The 21,657-nt window shown below is 35.5% G+C and overlaps 1 protein-coding gene and 1 long non-coding RNA gene across 2 annotated transcripts in view; one reads left to right on the top strand and one right to left on the bottom strand.

Moving 5' to 3' along the window:
• Nucleotides 1-16,934, bottom strand: part of LOC131428160 (GYF domain-containing protein gyf-1) — a 67,626-nt gene extending 50,692 nt beyond the window's left edge. Inside the window, exons 1-2 of the mRNA XM_058591868.1 lie at nt 16,699-16,934; nt 7,309-7,450 (exon numbers count right to left, since the gene is read on the bottom strand). Of these exons, the coding sequence (XP_058447851.1) occupies nt 7,309-7,345 (37 nt within the window). The 5' untranslated portion in view covers nt 7,346-7,450; nt 16,699-16,934. The remainder of the gene's footprint in view (nt 1-7,308; nt 7,451-16,698) is intronic.
• LOC131428161 (uncharacterized) lies at nt 1,821-10,468 on the top strand. Its single transcript, XR_009229347.1, has 2 exons — nt 1,821-1,917; nt 10,231-10,468. It is a non-coding gene; the product is annotated as an uncharacterized LOC131428161 (long non-coding RNA).
• Nucleotides 16,935-21,657: the final 4,723 nt, after the last annotated feature.

Here is a 21,657-nt window from a genome sequence, read left to right as displayed (position 1 = left end):
ATGAGATGTCTGGCTGGCCCGTTAGTTACTACAATTGAAATTAGATCTGTGTATCACTCCTGACAGCTATGTGAATCGATGTGGATTCAGATCAGAGTTAAGATTAATTAGATGAGTTATAACTAGTATATGACCAGTAGAATGATCCATCCATGATTCATTTATATCTAAATCTATGAAAATCGGGTTAGTCATTTATAAGTTGTATAAAATATATTTCATAAAGGGCATTAGTTCTGCGATGCCAAGGGAAAAATACATTACAGATATCCACTGTGGAAGACTAAAACCAATGGTCAAAACGTTTAAAGTTAATAAAAATGGACTTGCAAACCCGAACACAAAAATTACCGTGATACAAACACAGTCGAACCATCACAAAAGCTTAAAATAAGTACAAGAAGAAAAGTGCCAATTGGATTCTTCATGAGGACAACGACCCGAAACATCGAAGCAAGACCTGTCGCTGATTTTGGATAGATCGTTTCAGTTCCCTGATGCAAATCCTATTGAAACTTTTAGGCTCAAATAAAGACGAAGTTTGGGTGAAACCGACCAGGAAATTTACAGCCCCTTTGGAGATCGTTTTCATAAGAATACACGCACTACTTCGTTTAAATTATGTCTCGATGGTAAGAATTGACGCTGAAAGTGATTGGACCTGCTAATAATGTATTTGCATGAATGAAATAACATTTGAACGAATTTTCGTAGTTTTTTTTTAATTTACGTAAGTGAATGTATGTGAGATTTCCCAGGTAAAAGAACATCGCATTGAAAAAATATTTCACGTGTACATTTTTAAAGTGATTCAAAAAATATTTTTTTCGATTTTTTTCAAAAAAAGAGTAATTTTTGAATCACATCAAAATTTGTTCATGTTGAAAAAAACCTAAATTTTCTGAAATTTAGTATGAAGATATAATGAAACCAAGATTTTGTATCCAAAAAACGCTGTGTTATTTATGGGTAGTAGTGAACTCAATTTTCCCCGGGTTCAAAGCATAGGACGCTGGTCTTACAAGCCAGTTGTCGTATGTTCGAGCCCCGACCTGGAAGGATTCTTAGTGTCAGTAGGATCCATAGTACTAGCCATGCAATGATTCTGTACACTAAGAATCGGCTGCGAAGTCTGTTGAAACAGAGAGGCCAAATTCCACAAAAGGAATGTAATGCCAGGACTTTGCTTTTTTGGTGAACTCAATTTATCCGCGTCCCTTATAGTCAATTAATTGTCAATTCGTCAGCAATGCTATCATTATTGGAAATGTTTCGGTATACTATGGGGCATTCCACGCAAAATCAGCCACCCAAAATTTTTTTTTCATCCAACTATTTTTTTTTCGGTAAAGAACTCGACAATATTCGACACGTATTTTTTTATTCAATATGGTACGTGAAATTTTCGAGATATGATTTTGTGAAATTTCGCGTTTTCAAAAAAAGAGCCTTTTTTCAACAGCCTATACTGTAAAATCTAATAAAGATACAAAAATTCGTCCAAGACATGAAATGTGCGTCTTTTCCTTAGCCTTCAAATAAGCGATTCCATAAACCAACCTTTAAAGTTAATATAATGAAAAAAGTTAATAATTAAAAAACAAATAAAACAAATTCAAACTTGGGCCTAATTTTTTTCTTTTTTTTTTTTGTTGAAAAAAGAAGCCAAACAGCTGAAAATTGAAGATTGTTTTACTCAATCTTGGCAAAGTTTCAGAGTAGACAGATCAATACTTTCGGAGCAGTGAATTCTTCAATCACAACCCGCACGCGCGGACCGTACCGCAGCGCAATTCGCTCGGGTACGGGCTTAACTTGTCGACACATGTCGAGCCACAGATCGAATCTTAAATTGGTCAGTTTATTGTTAGCAACGTTTCAGGCAGAAAGCGAGTAAAATTGGGACAAAGGATTTACGTGAGTAATAAAATAATGGTGACATAAAGCTTTTGCACAGTTGCAATTTGTCTATGATTTGGTTTTACTGATTTACAAAAACTCAATACGTCAAACGTGTCCTGGGAAGAGAAAACTTTTATTTTTAATTCCTTGTCTCCGTGTGGCTCAACATAGTGAAACGATTGTGTTCCAGAAATGGTTTTACATTTTTCGAAACGATTTTTAAGAAATTTCTCTGCATTTAGATAACCTTCCGAACATTTGTATATGATTAAAATATTGGGTAGAGAAGATGCTTTCCTAGCCCACTCGTACAATTCATTCGCGGTCGAAATTTGACAATCATTGATCATTTGTAAACTTCTTTTGATAGTTCCTCCAGCACCGTCACATGGACATTTTTCATGAGCTGTCGTGTGAAAAATCCACGCTGCAAAACGATGAAAATCATATTCGTGATGAAAAATATTCGCAAAGTATTTTACATTTTTGAATTCCTGAGAAGCGCCCTCAGCAAAATAGATGCACTTGCGTATATGTGGATAGTACTGTGAAAAATATTGATTAAGAGCTTCGAGAAAAACATACACAGCTATTGCATCATGTTTCTTGCAATCAGTAATAATTACTAATGTTCTATGATCGATTTTGCTGTTCATTTTATAATAGAAAACAATGGGGAATATAGTCGCTTGGTCGTTGTTCCCATGAAAGCCAGTTATGGCGTTTTGAATAACGAAGGCGTAATTTTCCGCAAACTCGGAAATTATTAAACTTTCGTCACTCTTCATTTTTTTCACATTTTAAAAATATGAAGTTTGTTTTCGAGCAACGCCACAGCCGAAGCAGCTCGGATCGGTCGGATCTGCATAATGCGGATAGCCTTTTAAGCTCGTATCCGAGCGAATTGCGCTGCGGTACGCAAAGTATTGATCTTTCCACTCTGAAACTTTGCCCAGATTGAATTAAACCCCTAAGGCTTCTTTTTTCAACAACAAAAAAAAAGAAAAAAGTTTGAATTTTTTTTATTAGTTTATTAATTATTAACTTTTTCCATTATATTAACTTTAAATGTTGTTTTATGGAATCGCTTATTTGAAAGCTAAGGAAATGACGCACATTTCATGTCTTGGACGAATTTTTGTACCTTTACTAGATTTTACAGTATAGGCTGTCGAAAAAAGACTCTTTTTTGAAAACGCGAAATTTCAAAAATCATATTTCGAAAATTTCACGTACCTTATTGAAATGAAAAAATACGTGTCGAATATTTTCGAGTTCTTTACCGAAAAAAAATAGTTAGATAAAAAAAAATTTTTGGGCGGCTGATTTTGCGTGGAATGACCCATATGCTTTTTCCCGGTTAAATTTATTTTGTTCAGTGGTGAGACTAGTGAAGTAAGAGGTTTATTTTGCGAAGAAATACGCATCATTTAGTCTAAGTAGATTCGAACATGATACCTTGAAAGAAACTCTGTTCGGTCCAGATGATAGGCTTGTTTGTTTGATATGCGTGTATTCCCACTGGTCCAAAAGCTCAATTTTACGCTCTTAATTATTAACATCACAAAAGCGTTATTCGCGAGGTAAAGTACATTATTCAAAGTTAACAAGAATGCTGTCTTAAAATTTCGATTTATGTAAACAAACCCCTAAAAATGAGATACAACTATCATGTTGGCACAGGGTCACTACAGGGGCTTAGTACCATCAACAAAATTGTGTAAAAAGTAAACTCAAAGGAACTATGAAAAGACACCATACGTAAATCAAGTAAAATTCATGATATAAAGCATTTTTTTCCTGAAATTATCACCCATAAACAGTTTTTGAAAAAAAAACGTATTTTTAAATTTTTTGTTGTTGTTTATTATTGAAAATTACACCACTTTTTTGAATATACTATGCCTCCATCATTTAAATTTAATGAAATAGAGGAATAGTACATTTTTAAGCAATAATTCAGACTTGTTTGAGTATGACATTAATAAGTTATTTGAAAAGAATATAACTCTCCTGCAAACGATCGCAGACGAGTAATTCGATCTCGGTTTGAAAGCTCTTTTAAAGTAATTGCATATGTAATTGGTTTCATCTTCATCCTTTTGCTACTTTCGAAAATAAAAAATGTCAGAAATTATGTAAAAAAAATGCATGAAAATTGCTCTATTCAATTGAATTGAAATGATAGAGGTATGCATGAAGTTTTGAATAATAAACAACGATATACAATATGAAAAAACATTGAAGCTTTTAAAATATACGTTTTCTAATAAAAACTTGTTTCGGAAACCCTTTCAAAAAATACCTTTCATCCGCGGGTCCGCGAAGTAGTTTTTGAGGGTCGTGAATTATTTTCATGGACAACTTTTTTTCGTACCGCACCTCATGTCGAGGTCGTATTGATTACCAAGGCGTATCCAGATCTTCTCCCATCTCTTCTAATACAATTACTCTCGTGTGATACATGTAAAGATGCAGTTGTACTCGTGGTCTCTAGAAACAAATGGTAATCGAACTAACATTCGTTCCCTTCCTCAGTTGCAAAGCCTTTGGTCGTTATTGACCATTTAATTAAAGTTTTGAGAGAGCTTGGAATAGAGGACTATTTCATAATCATTAACTTCAAAATTCAGAAAAAATGCAATATGGAAATTAAATTGCAATTTCAAAATTAAAACGAGCGAAATCCGCGAAAAGTTGCAAACTAAAACGCGCGATATTCGAGCGAAGCGATACTACTATTTTTATGCAGGTGTCATAAAACACAATGAATAAGTCCGCATACAACACGTCACTATGAGCAACCCCTTGAAAACGACTTCATGTCTGGCGAACGACTATAATTTTTATTCTCCATCTTTTTCGTTGTCCTTAGTTAATTTATTCTTTCTGATGTATGGAAAATGTTAAAGTAAAAATAAAATTGCTTACAATTGTGATTTCGATAGAAGTTAAACAGATTTCAGTGAAGACATTTTTTTTTACTTCAACATCTTCTTGCTCGGCAAGCCTTCCCTTCCCGGTAAGAAGAATTTTAGGGTAGACCACATCAGGATCACCTAATTAACTCTTTTTAATTTTAGTTTTAATTATTTGTCGCCTCTTGATTAGCTTTTGTTTTCTGAAACAGCGCCTTCTCCTGCTGTCGGATTTTACTCTGAATGCCTTTCTTTTCCTCCTCATCTTTTATTATTTCATTTGAAGAAGGTAAAAGCCCACTGGAGTTAGTTTCAGTCAAACTTGCTCTCCAGCAGGCATAAAACCTCTTCATCTTTTGCATCAACAGATTACAATCATCCAAATGAGACATTTCCTTAAATCTAGTGCTTCTATAGCAACAAAATCTAATGAGATAATAACATGAGGAACGATTACTTAATAACTCGTTATATCCATAATAAGTTCTAACATAGGGAATCCGAAGAAAAAAATAGTATCGAAGATTACGACGTCGAATGCCTAATTATAACAATTGCAATAGCTCGAAGCAATCGATTCGCGACACTGAAGTAGATCTGCCACAAAACTAGCCTTACAAACATCGCGACGAACAGATAATAAATCACGACCAATCAGTTTGCAGCGGTAACTTTAAAGGATATCGTTTTGGTAATATTTCAGAGTTGAGCGAACTAAAGCGCAATACAGAGCATACAAATTGAATTGTTTTAGTAACGCGAAAAATAAATACTAATAGCTTAGAGGCTTTGGAGATAGTAAACTCTATGTGCTCCTAAAATTTACTTTGAAATCCAGAGGAACACCCAGATCCTTGACAGACGATGCGCGTTAGAAAAAAGTTTTTGAAATATTATAATCGAACTTGAATACAGACTTTTGGCGACATTAGTGACATTTGAACCGTTTTGTTGATGTTACACCAATTAGTTACATTATCCAATTGTTTTTGTAGGAACTCAGAGACAGCTGCAGATTTTATAATATGAAATATCGGTGAACCATCGTTTCATACATTTGATCGAAAAATTTAGATCTTTGAGATACAATAAAAATATAAACAGTCCAAGGTGACTTCCTTGAGGAACTCCAGAGGTAACAGCAAATGGTGAGGTTGTACAGAGTCATATTTTCACTATCATTTCACGGCCAGCTAGATATATCTTCATTCGATTTCCACATTAGAATGGGGAAACGCAATCACATATATCGAAAAGTTTTTGTAATTTCTGGTAATAGTAATTTGTACCACTCAAGATCGGAGAGCATAAAATCAAAATTTTGTCCACTGAATTTGCTAGAGCCGCCTTCTCGAAAATTTTGATTTAAAAAAAATCAGTTCGGCCAGCTCGACAAATTGTTGTAACGTTCACCCATTCTTAATTTTTTGGGGTTTCATAAAACTCACAAGCTTCAAAAATTTACAAAAATTTTTTTTTCGAACAAACGATTCACAAATGTGAAATGATGTTTCTAGAAAATCTTAGCAGAAATCGCGCCAAATCCGCGAAATCCGCGCGACCGTTACAACCCTGTAAATTTAATATTGTGTAAATCAGTTTACTGCCAGTATTTAAGACCACCTTTATCTACCACCAGCTCTAATGTTAATCTACTTTTTTTATTTCATCTTAATTGCTCTAGGAAAACGATACGACCATGGAAATGAATTTGATAATTTAAATGAATATAGAAATTCGATTATCAGATCCGATACTGAAAAAATAGGACCCGTCTTATCCATATGAAATAAAATCGATTTGGATAATCTTCAATCTTTTATAATTGGTTTGTTCGAATTACCAATTTGGTAGATTGTATTTTTAATCGAATCATCGTTTACTAATTAGTGGCGTGAGCAAGTGAAAATATGGATACAGTAGTAGAAAAACTCGAACCTTAGAGCGTAATATTTCACATAAAAAATGTATGTATAAATAACACGATATGAAGTGATTTTAAAGTATCAACCACAACAACATCTACCAATTCAAATGTGAAAGTTCGCCATCTAGCTTTACTGCTGCGTTAGCAACCTATGCCCAAACTGATCCATTGAAATAGAAAGCAGTTCCTTATTGCACTGGTCAAAGCTTGGAGTTTAGTTTCTGTATTTGGTGTCACAGTTACGGCCGTATATGCGTGACAAGTTAATTGTCGCTAGAGTAACCGTACTCAAATTATCCAGTTTAAAATACCAAATTTAGATAATCGTTGATTTGCTTCGCATCCGGATAAATATTGTGCATATTAGTTCCAATTGATTCGTAATCCATTGTTTAAAATGCGACTAATCAATAATGAGGGCCCTGCTCAATGCGATTAAAATTGGTACCATCACTTTATCTCTGAGACTGAATTCGATATTCCACTACTCTATTTACCGCTGTATCGAATCAATCTCACCAAGGTAAACATTTACGCAAATTTACGATGCTATTGACTCACCTTCCGCTGATTGGACTTCCTTAACTGCATCGGCCATCGTGTTGGGTTATTAAACCAGTAAGCAGATACCTTGCCTAGAGCTCAAGTTTGAAACAAATAACAAAGCGCGCGGGTGGATAGAGATCGTAGCTAAAAGTATTGTCTGCAAAAAGAAAGGACAGAATAAGATAAAAACCATTATTAAACACATCTCTGCAGTTGTTGTCATGGAAGATGGTACTTGGAATATTCAGTCTGCGGATAAATAAGGCCTTGGCTGTACAGGACGGAGAGAAATCTGTTGGGACATAATTTCTGAATGCTTTTTACGCTTTTTTCCATCTCAATTGATGTAGACGTTTTTTTGATGTAATTTAAATCTCGCAGAATTGAGCCAAAAAAATTACTTTCAAAGCGTTGCTAAATGTAATCCTACGAACTGGTTATTCTAAATCAATTGTTGACAAGTTTCGAGACTACAAAATGATTCCATTTCTCAAACCTTTGAATTAATTTCTATTTCATTCGTGTTTTCTCTGTGTGCAAAGTCGGCGATGAACGGGTCGCTGATATTTAACTTGTTAAACCAGACGCACAAAGTCTAGCATGAATTGCAGTTCCTTCGTTGTCCCCGCTACATCTTCGTAGGTCGTGCGGCATCACGGAAGAAAAAGTTGATCAAGTATGACTCAATGAGTGCAGTATTTAAGGGATATATATACCACGTCCGATAAACAAAATAAATTATATGTCCACAATTAAAAGCCGAACTGTCTTTTCTAGTAACTGACCCGAAATATCAACCCAGAAAGAACAAAAAGGGGTTTTCAACAGTCATTTGAGTTCAAAAGAGTCCGTTTATTTGAACTCTCCGGCGCTCTTTTGTATCTTTCGTGCAGTAAAGAGTGGCTGCAAGCAGGAAGACGAGGAAGTTTGTTGACTCTTGTACTCGCTTTATATGGCAAGACCAGTGAGCTGAATGCGTTCGGTAGGCAGTGATTGGAAATGAACTGATTTAATGAGAAGGTACCACAAGCCATCACAGACCAACTAGTTTCGTTTTTTCTGTACCTACGAGAAAATTCTCTTGGGGCGACGGATAATACCTTTCGCTTGTTAAATTAAGAGAAAAATCTGACGCTAAGCCGTTCAAATAAAACTGTATCATATTGTTATCCATAGAATGAAGTAATTGGACTGAAATCTTTGATTATAGTGCTAATTCGTCGAACATTGGATATGGTTTTAGATAATGTAGAAATAAAATGGATTAACATATCCTTACATTGATTTGAGCTACACTGAGAGGACAATCTTGCGATTTGTCGATAATCTTCCATAATGTAATTTTTTGGTTCAACAAAACTTATAATAAAAACTGAGGCATCTTTGAAAAGCAAGAGCCGTTCGCATATAATTCAAATTGTCGATTACTGTTGTTCTACGCCTAAATGTCCCATATATAAAAACATCCTATAGAATATGGGACAATTATGTGTAGAGCGGCAGATTAGGTCGTAAAACGTATAAGCTACAGTTATGCCATATGTTGTTTTGATTTAGTAATCATTTGCCTATCTAAGCGTACAGTAAGCGTACGTGTCCGTGATAATTGTCACTGTCACTGTCAAGTTCGTGCAGTGATAAAATTGTATAAGTGTAGCGAAAGAGACGTTAGACAATGGAGTCGTGATTTCAATAACGGACGTACCAGTGTTCATGCCTAAGAACGGAGTTGTAGGGTCAGTATGCAAGATTAGTACCTTTACTGATAAATTACCTCGACTTAGACGCATTCCCAACTAACCTAAAGTTCGGACGAAAGGGACTGATTTAGCTTAAGCAGCTTTCAAAGTTCATCAATAGCGTTCTAAGCAGCACATTTTTAAGTAATTATCCACACTTGAAAGTTCGCACGACGCAACTAAACGAACTTCTAAGCTGCTTCTAGAATACATTGTTTAGCTTCTATGCAGCGAGAAAGTTTACGCGGAACTTGTTCTGTACTTTCAAGTTGCCAAAAGTACCACGCGTACTCTTAAGCAGCGAGAAAGTTTACGCGGAACTTTTTCTGTACTTTCAAGTTGCCAAAAGTACCACGTACTCTTAAGCAGCTAGAAAGTTCACGCGGAACTTGTTCTGTACTTTCAAGTTCTCAAAAGTTCCGCGTGTACTTTTAAGCAGCAAGAAAGTAGATGTTTTAAGTAATTGTAGAACTTCTGGTTGCTTGGATTTCTGACTATGTAATTATCACGAAAAACTTGAATACCATAGGTAGTGTCGCTTCTGGACATAGGGGTCACAAAGCTGGTATAAGATTACATTATGGTCATCAAAAGATTACATTATAACCATCAAAAGGACAGATAACTATGTGCTTCCAGGTACCTATCGAATGCTATCGCCTTCTGAGAGGATGTGAATCGGTATGGGAGATATAGGTCATCTCTCGGTTAATTTTTCAAAAGGGCGTATAAGCAAGTGACAGTTTCTCTTTGTTCACTTTCTCTTCTATTAATTACCAAGCTTTTTCCACGTTTATCACTCAACTCTTTGCATGAAATGATACCCGAAACTTTCGACTTTCAAACAGAATAGTGATATCAAAGAAAATCTTTTTAATCGCATCACAATAATCCAAAGAGAGAGTGATTAAAGAGAAACTGTCACTTGCTTATACACCCTAATGAAAAATCAACCGAGATCTATGATAGTTGGATCACTAGCGTCAGGTGATACGGATGGTCAGTTTAATGATGGAGTATATTGTATTGGATTTGAATGCAATGATGATCCCAAGCGTATTTTTTTACTTTGCTCGAGTCCATTCATTTAACATGCGAAACGGTTTGTTTCAGTCGTTAAATTAATCATTAAATCATTTGTATTACTTTTTTTTAAATAACTAATCTATTAATCTATTTTTCCCTTTTCCATGTCCAGAACATCAAAATGGGAACAAATCGAAATCTAATTATGGAGGGCGGGTATAGCATGATGGGATAGTCGATGCCTTTCACGCAGCCCGCCTGGGTTCGATTCTCAACCCCGCATATAGGGTCAGAAAGATTTTCTGGTCCGAAGAGGCGAATGACCTAAGATGTTAAAGCCTCTATAATTGAAACAAAAAAAAATCTAATTATGATAGAAAACATTAAATAGAAATCTTAATATAATTTCAGTTCATTAACTTTTCAATTGATATCACATTATGTTATCACTTTGCTGATCGCTTTTGGAAAAAAACGAGATAAAAGTTTTATTGAACACCAAAAATAATAGTAAAAGGAACAACGTTGCGTTTTAAAAAAATGCTTTGACATCCCGTGGCTGTAGGCTGGAACCATGTGATCAATGAAAAGATTGTTGTCAACATTTTTGCAGAATTTACCATACATCAGTACTAAAATGTGATTATGGCATATCGTGTGATAGGCCCTCACGAATGTTACGAAATATAGTGCTCATTGTTCAGCTCTACAATTTTCATTTACACAATAATCAGTATAATCTCGTAGATAGAAGCCCAATCTACGAAATTTGGCACAATATATTTTAATTCCATGTTTAAAAACTTGAATAATGAGCATTGTTTTTCGTAACTTTCAAGAGAGCCTATCCCACGATATGCCCTAATCACATGATAGTACCGACATCTGGAAGACATTGACATTAGGTTGGCGATCATCGATAGCACGTTCATCTGAAGCTAGTCCATCTCCTTCAAAAATCTGCGAGCATCACAATATCAAAAAGATCTGATCTCACACTCTGCTCGGGTTTTCATACATGTCAATGTAAAAACGAATAAAATCCTAAGTCCCACAACTATCCTAACACTCATCACACTTATAATTCTGTCTCTTGTTAGTTGGTAGTCAAAAAGTCCAAAACGAAACTCGCTTCCTATTTGACGGAGATGGCTTAGCTGACTTTCACAAACCGGAAATAGTGATTGAAAACTCCAAAACGGAACTAATTCACTTTCTCCGAAATTGCACTAACGATTTTCATCTAACTTCCGGAATTACACGGAGATGAATAAAAACAACTGCATATTCAATAGTTTTCTTTTATAGCGGAAAAAAATGAGCTAGTTGTTAAAAAATAGTGAATAAATTCTTCTAGTTAACAGATCTTCTGGTCATACGAACTGAGCACCGGAAATAGTGGTCAAACATTCCAAAACGAAATTCACACACCTTGCTCCGCGATGCCACAAATTCAAGTTTAGATTCAATTTAAAGGCCTTACGGTGCTACAAGGATTTCTTGAATTTCGACCGAATCAGACTTCCAGTTCCGTTCCTGAATGACATCGTGATGAGTTTTAAATTTCAAGCCGTCGTTTAAAGCGACAGTGCAAAATAGGAAAAAAAATTAAATTAGTCGCAAGACGCCCTTCGCAAAACTAAAACAAATCAGTAATATTATATACCAGAACAATATTCGAATGTCTATTAACAGGAAATGTTAGTCTCTGAGGTGTAATTTTCTGACTAATACTATGTTCACACTATGAGTTAAAACATGTTATAACTCTTATTTCATGTTTTAAGCGAAATAACATGTTTTACATTTGCGTTATTTCATATTCATAAACGTCATACTATGTTCACACTATGAGTTAAAACAAGCTTTAACTCTGATTTCATGTTTTAAGCGAAATAACATGTTTTACTTTTGTATTTCATATTCAGAAACGTCACATTAAAACATGTTTTCACCACCCCGGTGGTGCGATTGTCATCTGCATACAATTGGCTTGAAGGCGAAAGTTTTGGTTCTTTTAGTTCTAGTTCGCTGTCAAATGCTGTGTTTAAGCAGTGTTCAAATCTTTCTTCATGCGGTTGCACCAACATAAGGAAATGATATCGATGGAATATAATCAAACTATAACAAACCACTTTTTTTTCTTATTCAAAAAGAAGTCAAATTACTTGTTTTGCATAGAATACTAGACAAGAGTTATATTTATATTGGGTTTGAAGAAATTAACTTTTGACACCAGTGTGGTTTGATTGTATGGTATGAACGTAGCTTAAAATATTGTTGACAACAACGCCACCAAAACAAAATGCGTCGGTTTCAGGAACCAGCTTCCATAGCAGGAGGGTGGTTTTCCCGAAATAACATGACATAATTCATTTAGGGGTTAGCCAAATTTTGTGCTAGGGCACATAACCGTTTTCATTATTTTTACGTTTCGTCTTTGACTCATCAGTGCAGAGCAGTTCAAATTGAACTGCTTAGTGCTAAACTCGGCAGTTCAATTTGAACCGCTAAGCAGACGTAAAGTTTCTGCTACTTACAGAACACTTTTTGTTTTGCAACGAAGTGCAATGTCTTTTCTGACGTGCCGAACGAAAACGTGTTTTCGACTTTTTCTGGCCGATGCAGGTATGGTCATTTAGGGGTTAGCCAAATTTTGTGCTAGGGCACATAACCGTTTTCATTATTTTTACGTTTCGTCTTTGACTCATCAGTGCAGAGCAGTTCAGCCGAGTTTAGCACTAAGCAGTTCAATTTGAACTGCTCTGCACTGATGAGTCAAAGACGAAACGTAAAAATAATGAAAACGGTTATGTGCCCTAGCACAAAATTTGGCTAACCCCTAAATGACCATACCTGCATCGGCCAGAAAAAGTCGAAAACACGTTTTCGTTCGGCACGTCAGAAAAGACATTGCACTTCGTTGCAAAACAAAAAGTGTTCTGTAAGTAGCAGAAACTTTACGTCTGCTTAGCGGTTCAAATTGAACTGCCGAGTTTAGCACTAAGCAGTTCAATTTGAACTGCTCTGCACTGATGAGTCAAAGACGAAACGTAAAAATAATGAAAACGGTTATGTGCCCTAGCACAAAATTTGGCTAACCCCTAAATGACCATACCTGCATCGGCCAGAAAAAGTCGAAAACACGTTTTCGTTCGGCACGTCAGAAAAGACATTGCACTTCGTTGCAAAACAAAAAGTGTTCTGTAAGTAGCAGAAACTTTACGTCTGCTTAGCGGTTCAAATTGAACTGCCGAGTTTAGCACTAAGCAGTTCAATTTGAACTGCTCTGCACTGATGAGTCAAAGACGAAACGTAAAAATAATGACATAATTGTCAGTGAAGCACAACCCTGCTAGCATTTTCCCTCACTTCTCGACTATGTCAATTGACAAGCTGTTTAACAACAGCAGTTTTCCATCAAAGTAGCCTTGTAATCCTAATAAAACAAAACTTGAAACTGGTACCAACGTTGCCAGGTATACCGATTTCTCGGTATTTATACAGATTTTTGACCTCTATACCACAATATAGATATGTACTCCCAAAATACCGATAACTCACGGATCATGCAGATAAGTACCGATTTTGGTTTTTAGCTTGAACAGACATGAGAAAAGGTTGTCTTGGTCTTGACATTTTTTACTACTTATGTAGAAGAGATTCTGATACCGATATGGTACAGATAGATTTTTGCGCCGAATACAGGAAAAATGACCTGGCAACGCAGATAGGTCCAACCATATTTCTTAGTGTGAACAGTGCGGTTTGAACTTTATATTACTATCGTTAAAACATGCTATTTTCAACCGATCTTAACATAGTATCACATTAAAACATGTTTTCCCGAAATAACATGATATATTTGTCAGTAAAGCACAATCCTGCTAGCATTTTCCTTCATTTTTCGACTATGTCAATTGACAAGCTGTTCAACAACAGCAGTTTTCCATCAAAGTAGCCATGTAATCATAATAAAACAAAACTGAAAACTGGTACCAACGTTGCCAGGTATACCGATTTCTCGGTATTTATACAGATTTTTGACCTTTATATCACAATACAGATATGTTCTCCCAAAATACCGATAATTCACGGATCACACAGATAAGTACCGATTTTGGTTTTTAGCTTGAATAGACATGAGAAAAGGTTGTCGTGGGATCTTTTTTTTTCGCTCACCTTTTCTACTACTTATGTAGAAGAGATATTGATACCGATATGATACAGATAGATTTTTGCGCCGACTACATATTTTTGGAAAAATGACCTGGAAACGCAGATAGGTACAACCATTTTTCTTAGTGTGAACAGTGCGGTTTTAACTTTATATTACTATCGTTAAAACATGTTATTTTCGGCCAGTGTGAACATAGTATAAGTTGACTGAATTTGGCAGTTAATTTTTTTCTAATAAAAAAATTAGAGATCACCTAGACTGAACAAAATCCCTCCTTCCCCCTAATAGACAAACTTAGACTTATGATCTGCCATTTCTAAAAAAATTGAGCGGTAAAACGACACTTTCTGTCGGTTTCGTCACTTATACCATTATATCTCCGGAACTAAAAGTGACAGCCATTTGGTTTAGGATAGTAGGGTTTAAAATCAGCTCAGCCATCTCAAAGAAAACTAAGCGATATAAAAAAACATACACACACTCACACAAGCACAAAGACACAAACACTGACATTTTCCGATCTCGTCGTCCTGAGTAGAATGGTATATAACACTATAGGTCTACGAGGTTCCATTCGAATGTCGTTTTTGTCGTGAATACGACTTACTTTACTATGGGGTGCCTTTTTAAAATTAGCCATATGGAAGAATGGGCAGAACTTAATCGTGAATATCTCGACTTGTATTAATGGTAGCAACATAATTCTTTCACCATTTCATCAAAAATATGATCAGGAATTTAGGATAAAATTTTGAACAGTGTGAGATAACCACAAACAACTCAAAAATTAAGTTTTCTCAAAATTTCAAAATAATGCGGAAAACTCTTTACTTTCGCTTGGGTTTTTCGCGCAAGGACGACGATTTTGAGGTAGTCAGGCACATATCTTCAACTGAATGCGTATAAAAGGGGAACCGTGGTGAAAATCGATCATTTCTTTTCGTGCGTTCGATGGGAGCAGACGTCGTGGGAGTTAAACCATCAACCAGCAGCGACGGAGAGAGCGCCTTTTGCGTGGTTAAAACCTCAAACGCTCAGGTAGCAACTTTCATTCGCTTGCTGGCCTTCAAGGCGAGCAGACTGCCATCGCGAGAGTTAAACCATCAGCGACGGAGAGAGCACCTGCCATCATTTGGTTTTCGGTAGTCATAACGAGAAGTTCAATTTTCAGATTGTAGTTCCGCAATATAGGTTTAGAATTCAGAGCCTGCGTGCTGAAACTGGATTCTGGAACTGTATTCCGAAACTAATTTGAGTTTCGAAATTGCAATTCTAGAATTGAAACTGGATTCTGAGTCTGTTATTGGTTCTAAATTTAGTTCTTGAACTCAGGATCCAGTTCTTTATTCCAGACTTCTTCTATTCGGTTCTTTTTAGAACCATAATAATACTCCTAAAGAATTATGCGGAAATTTACTTTAGTGTACTCTATAAAACCCATTCTGGTAGTCATGGCGAAAAAGCGTCTTCATGTTTTAGAGCTTAGTTCTGGAATATGGGTTTAGAATTCAGAGTCTGCGTGCTGAACTAACTAAAATCGTCACCATTTTTTTATTATAAAGAACTATACTGCTTATTTCATAGTATTTAAGTGCGTTTCAGAATGTTTAATGTAACTTATCTGTAATTTAGTCTAGGCGCATCGTTTAAATTTCTAGTAATGAAAGAGGGGAAAGTTGCACAATTCAAACAATCGATGAACTACCAATTCGAATTCGGAAGCATAAATAAATCGTGTCATATTCGTATTCACGACATCCAGTTATGTCTCTGACATTACACACCCGTACTTTTTTTTTCTAGCAATTCTATTGCACGAATAAACCGAATATATATAAATTTCCATTTGTGAAAGTGTGCAAACTGAACTACTTTCATGGTGGCATACACAAAAAAATATTACACATAAATTGTTTTTTGATCTTACGCTTAGACATGCGCGGTCTGATTTTTTTTAAATGTACGGTCTGTTAATAAAAGTATGAACAACATATAACATTCGACTTTCATCGTTAATATCTCAACTGATTAGACGTTAAAAATTGCTAATTAACATAATAGTGGGAAAAGTACAGTAGTGCGTAAAATTTAAGGAAGGAAGCATAAATTATTATGAATTATGAGTAAATTTCTCATTTTTACATGATAGATTTTAAATTTCCAAGATTGTCGTCTAATTTTGTTATAAGTACTCGTCGATAGTCGTGGACAATCTTTACAAGATATTGTAGCTACTTTAAAATTTTGCGAAGAATGGCACTAACACTGATCTGCATGTTAAGAACTATATATGAACTTTATGAGAATAAGTCATAATTGAACATTTCGTAAAATTTTATAACCTAAGCAACAATGAATCCAAGAAAGATAAAGCAAAAAAAAGGCGAGATTCAGTTTTCGGCTTGTAGCTATCAAGCACTATTGTTCCTTTATTTTCACGATTTATAAAAAAAAACTTACCTAGTTATCAACTGAAATATCCTGAACTACAAAACAACACGCAACACTTATTAAAACAAGATTATCTTATAGGTCTAAACGGACTAAAAATTTCCTTCAATCAATTTACACTTCTTAATAGTTTGCACTGCAAAAATTAAGGCAGAAATTCTATAAACCGTTTTCGTTTAACGCTCCACAAAAGTCTACCGAATGTCACACACTTTGAAGTTGAACTGACTAGACTGAGCGATTTGATCGGAGGCTTGAAACAGAGCTCATTGCGCACTCAACTAAACGAAATTGAACAAAAAACAGGACCAACTTTTCAGCCTGCAGAGCAGCGCCTGCTACACACATTTGCAAAAGACGGCGAAGACCAGTGTCGCCATCACATCAGATTTATCTGTAAGTAATAAGTTTTTTACATAAATTATTTAAAACCTTGAAAAATCTCGGGAAATTCCCACGTTTGCTTTTGTAATACAGTGACTATAAAATTTCTGGTTTTAATCAATCAAAATTTGTTTAAAGCAATCTGTTTCAGTAATAAACAACCGCTTTGTTTGAATCTATGACATCTTGGTTTGAGCCAATTATTTTTGAAACTTTTGCGCACTTGTTTTATGGCTTTATAGACTGACTGACTCGTCCTGAGGCGAACACTAAGATAGCATATTTTAATTCGAGCTCACATTAAACATCGTTGGTGTTAGCGAATCGAATATACAAATCAGAATCAAAACTAAACCAAGTTTCATTTTAATGACTTTGAGATGAGGGTGAGTCAATAAACGGTTTTGTGCCTGCCAAAATCGAAATGATAAACTATGGTCTTGAACTTGATTGAGGAGTACAGGTCAACCCGCATTTGACCGATCGTAGCCGGATCGATCTAATGTGTTTTGGCCAAGTATCTGATTGGTGCCTGAGCACTACTTATGTGTGTTAAGGTGTGATTTAGACACTCCTAAGAGCGACCGCCCATTGCACTGAAACTAGATTAAAAACTGGCCTTTAATCAGGGGTTTGACACATGTTGTTGTCAAATCCTGAATGGTTTAAATTTTACACATGCGAAAACGAAATATACAAAATTTCAGCGTGAAACACTTATGTCGTTTTTCATTGAGAACACTCGTGGAGTGTTTTGCTCGATTCATGCACTTTTCGTGCAGTCGGGCAATCAAAACAGGTGCACTGTGTTTCATTGATTTGCACCGCACGAAAAAAATGCACTTTCGAGGCAATTCGCGGGCAACTATTTTGCACCCGTTTTCTTTTACGAGCAGCATGCGTGCAAACCAAACTTTACAAAACCGTTTCATTGATCGGCTGTCAGGGCAAAACACTGGCACTGAGCGAGTGGAATCAATGGAAAACGACATTATTCTTTAGCCCTAACAATTCCTGACCACAATAAATTTGATGGTTTTAACAACTGGCAACCGTGATGAAGACTTGTTAGTAGTGCTTATGGATAAGAAGGGAGTCGAAAAAAAAACAAAGCAAACACATCGACGGACGACGCATCGCAACGGTCAAAAGCAACGTCGTTAACTGGGAGGGTTATTCCTGTTTTCGGGTTCGTTGATGAATTAGGTCACGAATAAATATGGCATTATGATATTTAAACCTACATGTCTTATATTATTTTTCATTTAAAAAAAGCAGTCTTGGCATTACATTTTTTGGTGGAATTTAACCTTTCTGTTTCAACAGGCTTTGTAGCCGATTCTTAGCGTAGCATGGCTAATACTGGAATGGATGGTAATTTCAGTTTTCACTCTGCTACCATCAATTTGTTTGAAATCAGTTTCATCGTCATTGAACTAAAGTTCGATCCTGACGTTTCTTCCTTTCTCTATAGAAATGATATAAAATTACAGGAAAAGCCGGCTTTTGATCGGAACCCCCATACTCCTATATACCATTCGATTCAGCTCGACGAGATTGGAAAATGTCGGTGTGTATCGTTCAACTGTTTTTTTATCCACTCAATTTTCTCAGGAATAACTAAAACTATTTCAAAAGCCTTATGCTTATTTGAAAGCTTGACAAATTAATGAAATTCGAAGAAGTTGGTGAAAATGACAACAGAAAAGTAAGCCATGTATTTCATTGAATTTGTTGTTTGAATTTACTTTTATTGTTTACATCTTGTGACAAAACGTTGCCAGAAATACAAAAATAGTTATATCTATAACATAATCCGAAGAAATATGTGAAACATTATAAATTTTTGGGTTAACATTTGAATGTATGAAATTTCATACGGTGGGATGATACGAATTATTTTTTTTACAGGAAATATCTTTTGCCAGATAAACCGGAGGAGCTGTACAATTTTCTAATAGATTTAGATGACGAATACAAAGGACGATTTTGCAAGAAAAAACATAAATATTCACCCTCATTCTTGTTTACGGCCGTATGCGATACGTTCGAAAGTATATCAAATTCGTATTCCCGTTTACGTTCGAATCAATCACTATTTTAAACATGGCACATGCATAAAAACAACGCCCATCCAACTTTAAACTATCAGTTCTGGTACAGATTTTAGTTGTAATTAAAAATTTTTGCTAACATTTGTTATTTAACTTGTTTTTTCGCTGACTTTGTATCTTCATGCTTGCTTACGTCCGTATCGACCATACGACGAACACATGCTTTCGAATGAATGCGAACAAGCCATTCTTGTTTTCACTCGAACGTGTACGAACGCGACTCCTGTGCAAAAGAACGATCGGCAGCGCAGGTAGTTTTTTTTAGGAAGATTCCAAGCATCAATGAAGTGATGAATGCTACATAAGAAATAAATATCGTACTCAGGACCAATTTCATTCATGTCGGTAAATGAAATTTTCAAACTAAACTTCATGTAAAATAAAAAAAGTTTTTAAAATAGCAGTCCGATCAGTAGTATCGGCGAAAAATATGTTGCATTTTTCTTGCAATTTCGTCATGTCGATAGTCTCCATATTTATTACATTGGTAAAATCATGCATTTAATATAAAATAAAGCATGTTTACCCATGGCGTTTTTTTTATGAAGTACTTAATAGATGTAAAATTGATGCGTAAAAACTTTGATCCTCGCATATATTCAAAGGGCTTCCCAGAAAAAAACAGCATTTTACTATACTGCTATGCTTTCTAAATGTTTTATGCAAAACACAAATTTATGATTTGATTACAAATCACCTTTAGATTCGAAAATAATTTTGTTAGAAATCGGTTAAACTTTTTTCAATGTGTACGAACGGTTGATTCGCAACATTAAACTGACGAATCGAAACCACGGCATTTCGTCTATTCGTCCGTAAACGAGAATGGGACTTTCCGTTCGTACGAATGATGTTCGAATACACGTATCGTTTGAAGTTAAACTGCCATACATTTTAGCGTTTCGCATATGGTTAATCACAAGAATTGGACTGATTTCATCAAGGCTTAGCATTTATTTGAAGAAGTTTACTGATATTTCAATTTTTCGTGGCAAACGAGCCGCGTTCAAATTCATTCGAGTGAAAACAAGAATGGCTTATTCAAAAAAAAAAAAATGGCTTATTCGTATTCGTTCGAAAGTACCCGTTCGTCGTATAGCGGATACGGACGTAAACAAGAATGAGGGTGATATTATTGGAACCATTCGAAATAACCGAATTGAGAAGGCCAGACAAATATCACCATTATTCGATGGAATGACAATAATATTGTAAATATGGCTACCAACGTAAAAGATGACACCATTGTTTTGCGTGGTGGCACATGTGTTGTTGAGCTTATGCAGATTAAACCCAGGCATTCAAAGTCTTCAGAAGGTAGATTCGGCGGAATGAACCATTTGATCAATGCTAAAACGAAAAAAACACAACGACGGTGTGCATTCTGTAACAAATGTGCCACGTTTATTTGTTTGAAATGTGATGTAGGTCTTCATCCCTCAGAGTGTTTCTACCGGTACCATAAATTACATTGAATTAAATTTTATTATCTCAGTAATATTTCTTCGAGAATAAAACAGTTTAAAAAATATGGCGCAAAAAAACCTTTGATATTTTCATTTGATACTGCATTGACCCAGCGTATGAAATATCATACGTAGGATAATTTCAATAATAAAACATTTTAAATAGCAATTTCACGTTTCCCAAGCTCTTTGGCACAAACTATGATGGAATTTAAGGTATCACCTCATTTGACTCCAATTGGAGAACACCTGGGTTATAATGGGTTAATAAAATTCGAAGATCAGATGACTGACGCTTCCGGTTCGCACTTTGTTCTATCCACTCAATTTTCCGGAGATGGCTAAATCGACTTAAACAATATTAGGCGTCAGAAAGAATATTGCACCTCGGTGGTATTATGAAATTTTCGAAGGTGTGTAATTACCCATATAAAATTTAAGCAGAAAACAATAGTAATGCTATTATTATTATAGTTCCATTCAATCGGACCACCAGGTGAAAGATTTTTATCAACCGCATCGCATGAAGCGTTCGAAAAGTTCGAGCTAATTCAATCTCTGTATGAAAGATGAATTCGAGACCCTTAGAGCGCTTCCCGGGTTGGCAGTTCAATGCATAGGGCACTGGTCTTACAAGCCAGTTGTCGTATGTTCGAGCCCCGACCTGGAAGGATTCTTTGTGTCAGTAGGATCCATAGTACTAGCCATGCAATGATTCTGTACACTAAAGAATCGGCTGCGAAGTCTGTTGAAACAGAAAGGCCAAATTCCACAAAAGGAATGTAATGCCAAGACCTTGCTTATTAGAGCGCTTGAATCATTCTGTTAGGAACGAATGAAACAGCTAAGATGCATGGTGCTATAATTACACATTAACTCGTACGGTTTATCATCAAAACGTACTGATATTCATTCAAAATCATAATACATAATAAACAATAGATAGGATCACGGACTACCTTATTTATATTAGTCTGTTGATTTTACAATAAATAAATGCTACA

Source organism: Malaya genurostris, chromosome 2 (assembly GCF_030247185.1).
Source record: "Malaya genurostris strain Urasoe2022 chromosome 2, Malgen_1.1, whole genome shotgun sequence".
Classification (NCBI taxonomy): Eukaryota; Metazoa; Arthropoda; class Insecta; order Diptera; family Culicidae; genus Malaya; species Malaya genurostris.
Note: the sequence above shows the minus strand (reverse complement) of the source record. Positions and strands in the feature narration are given on the sequence as shown.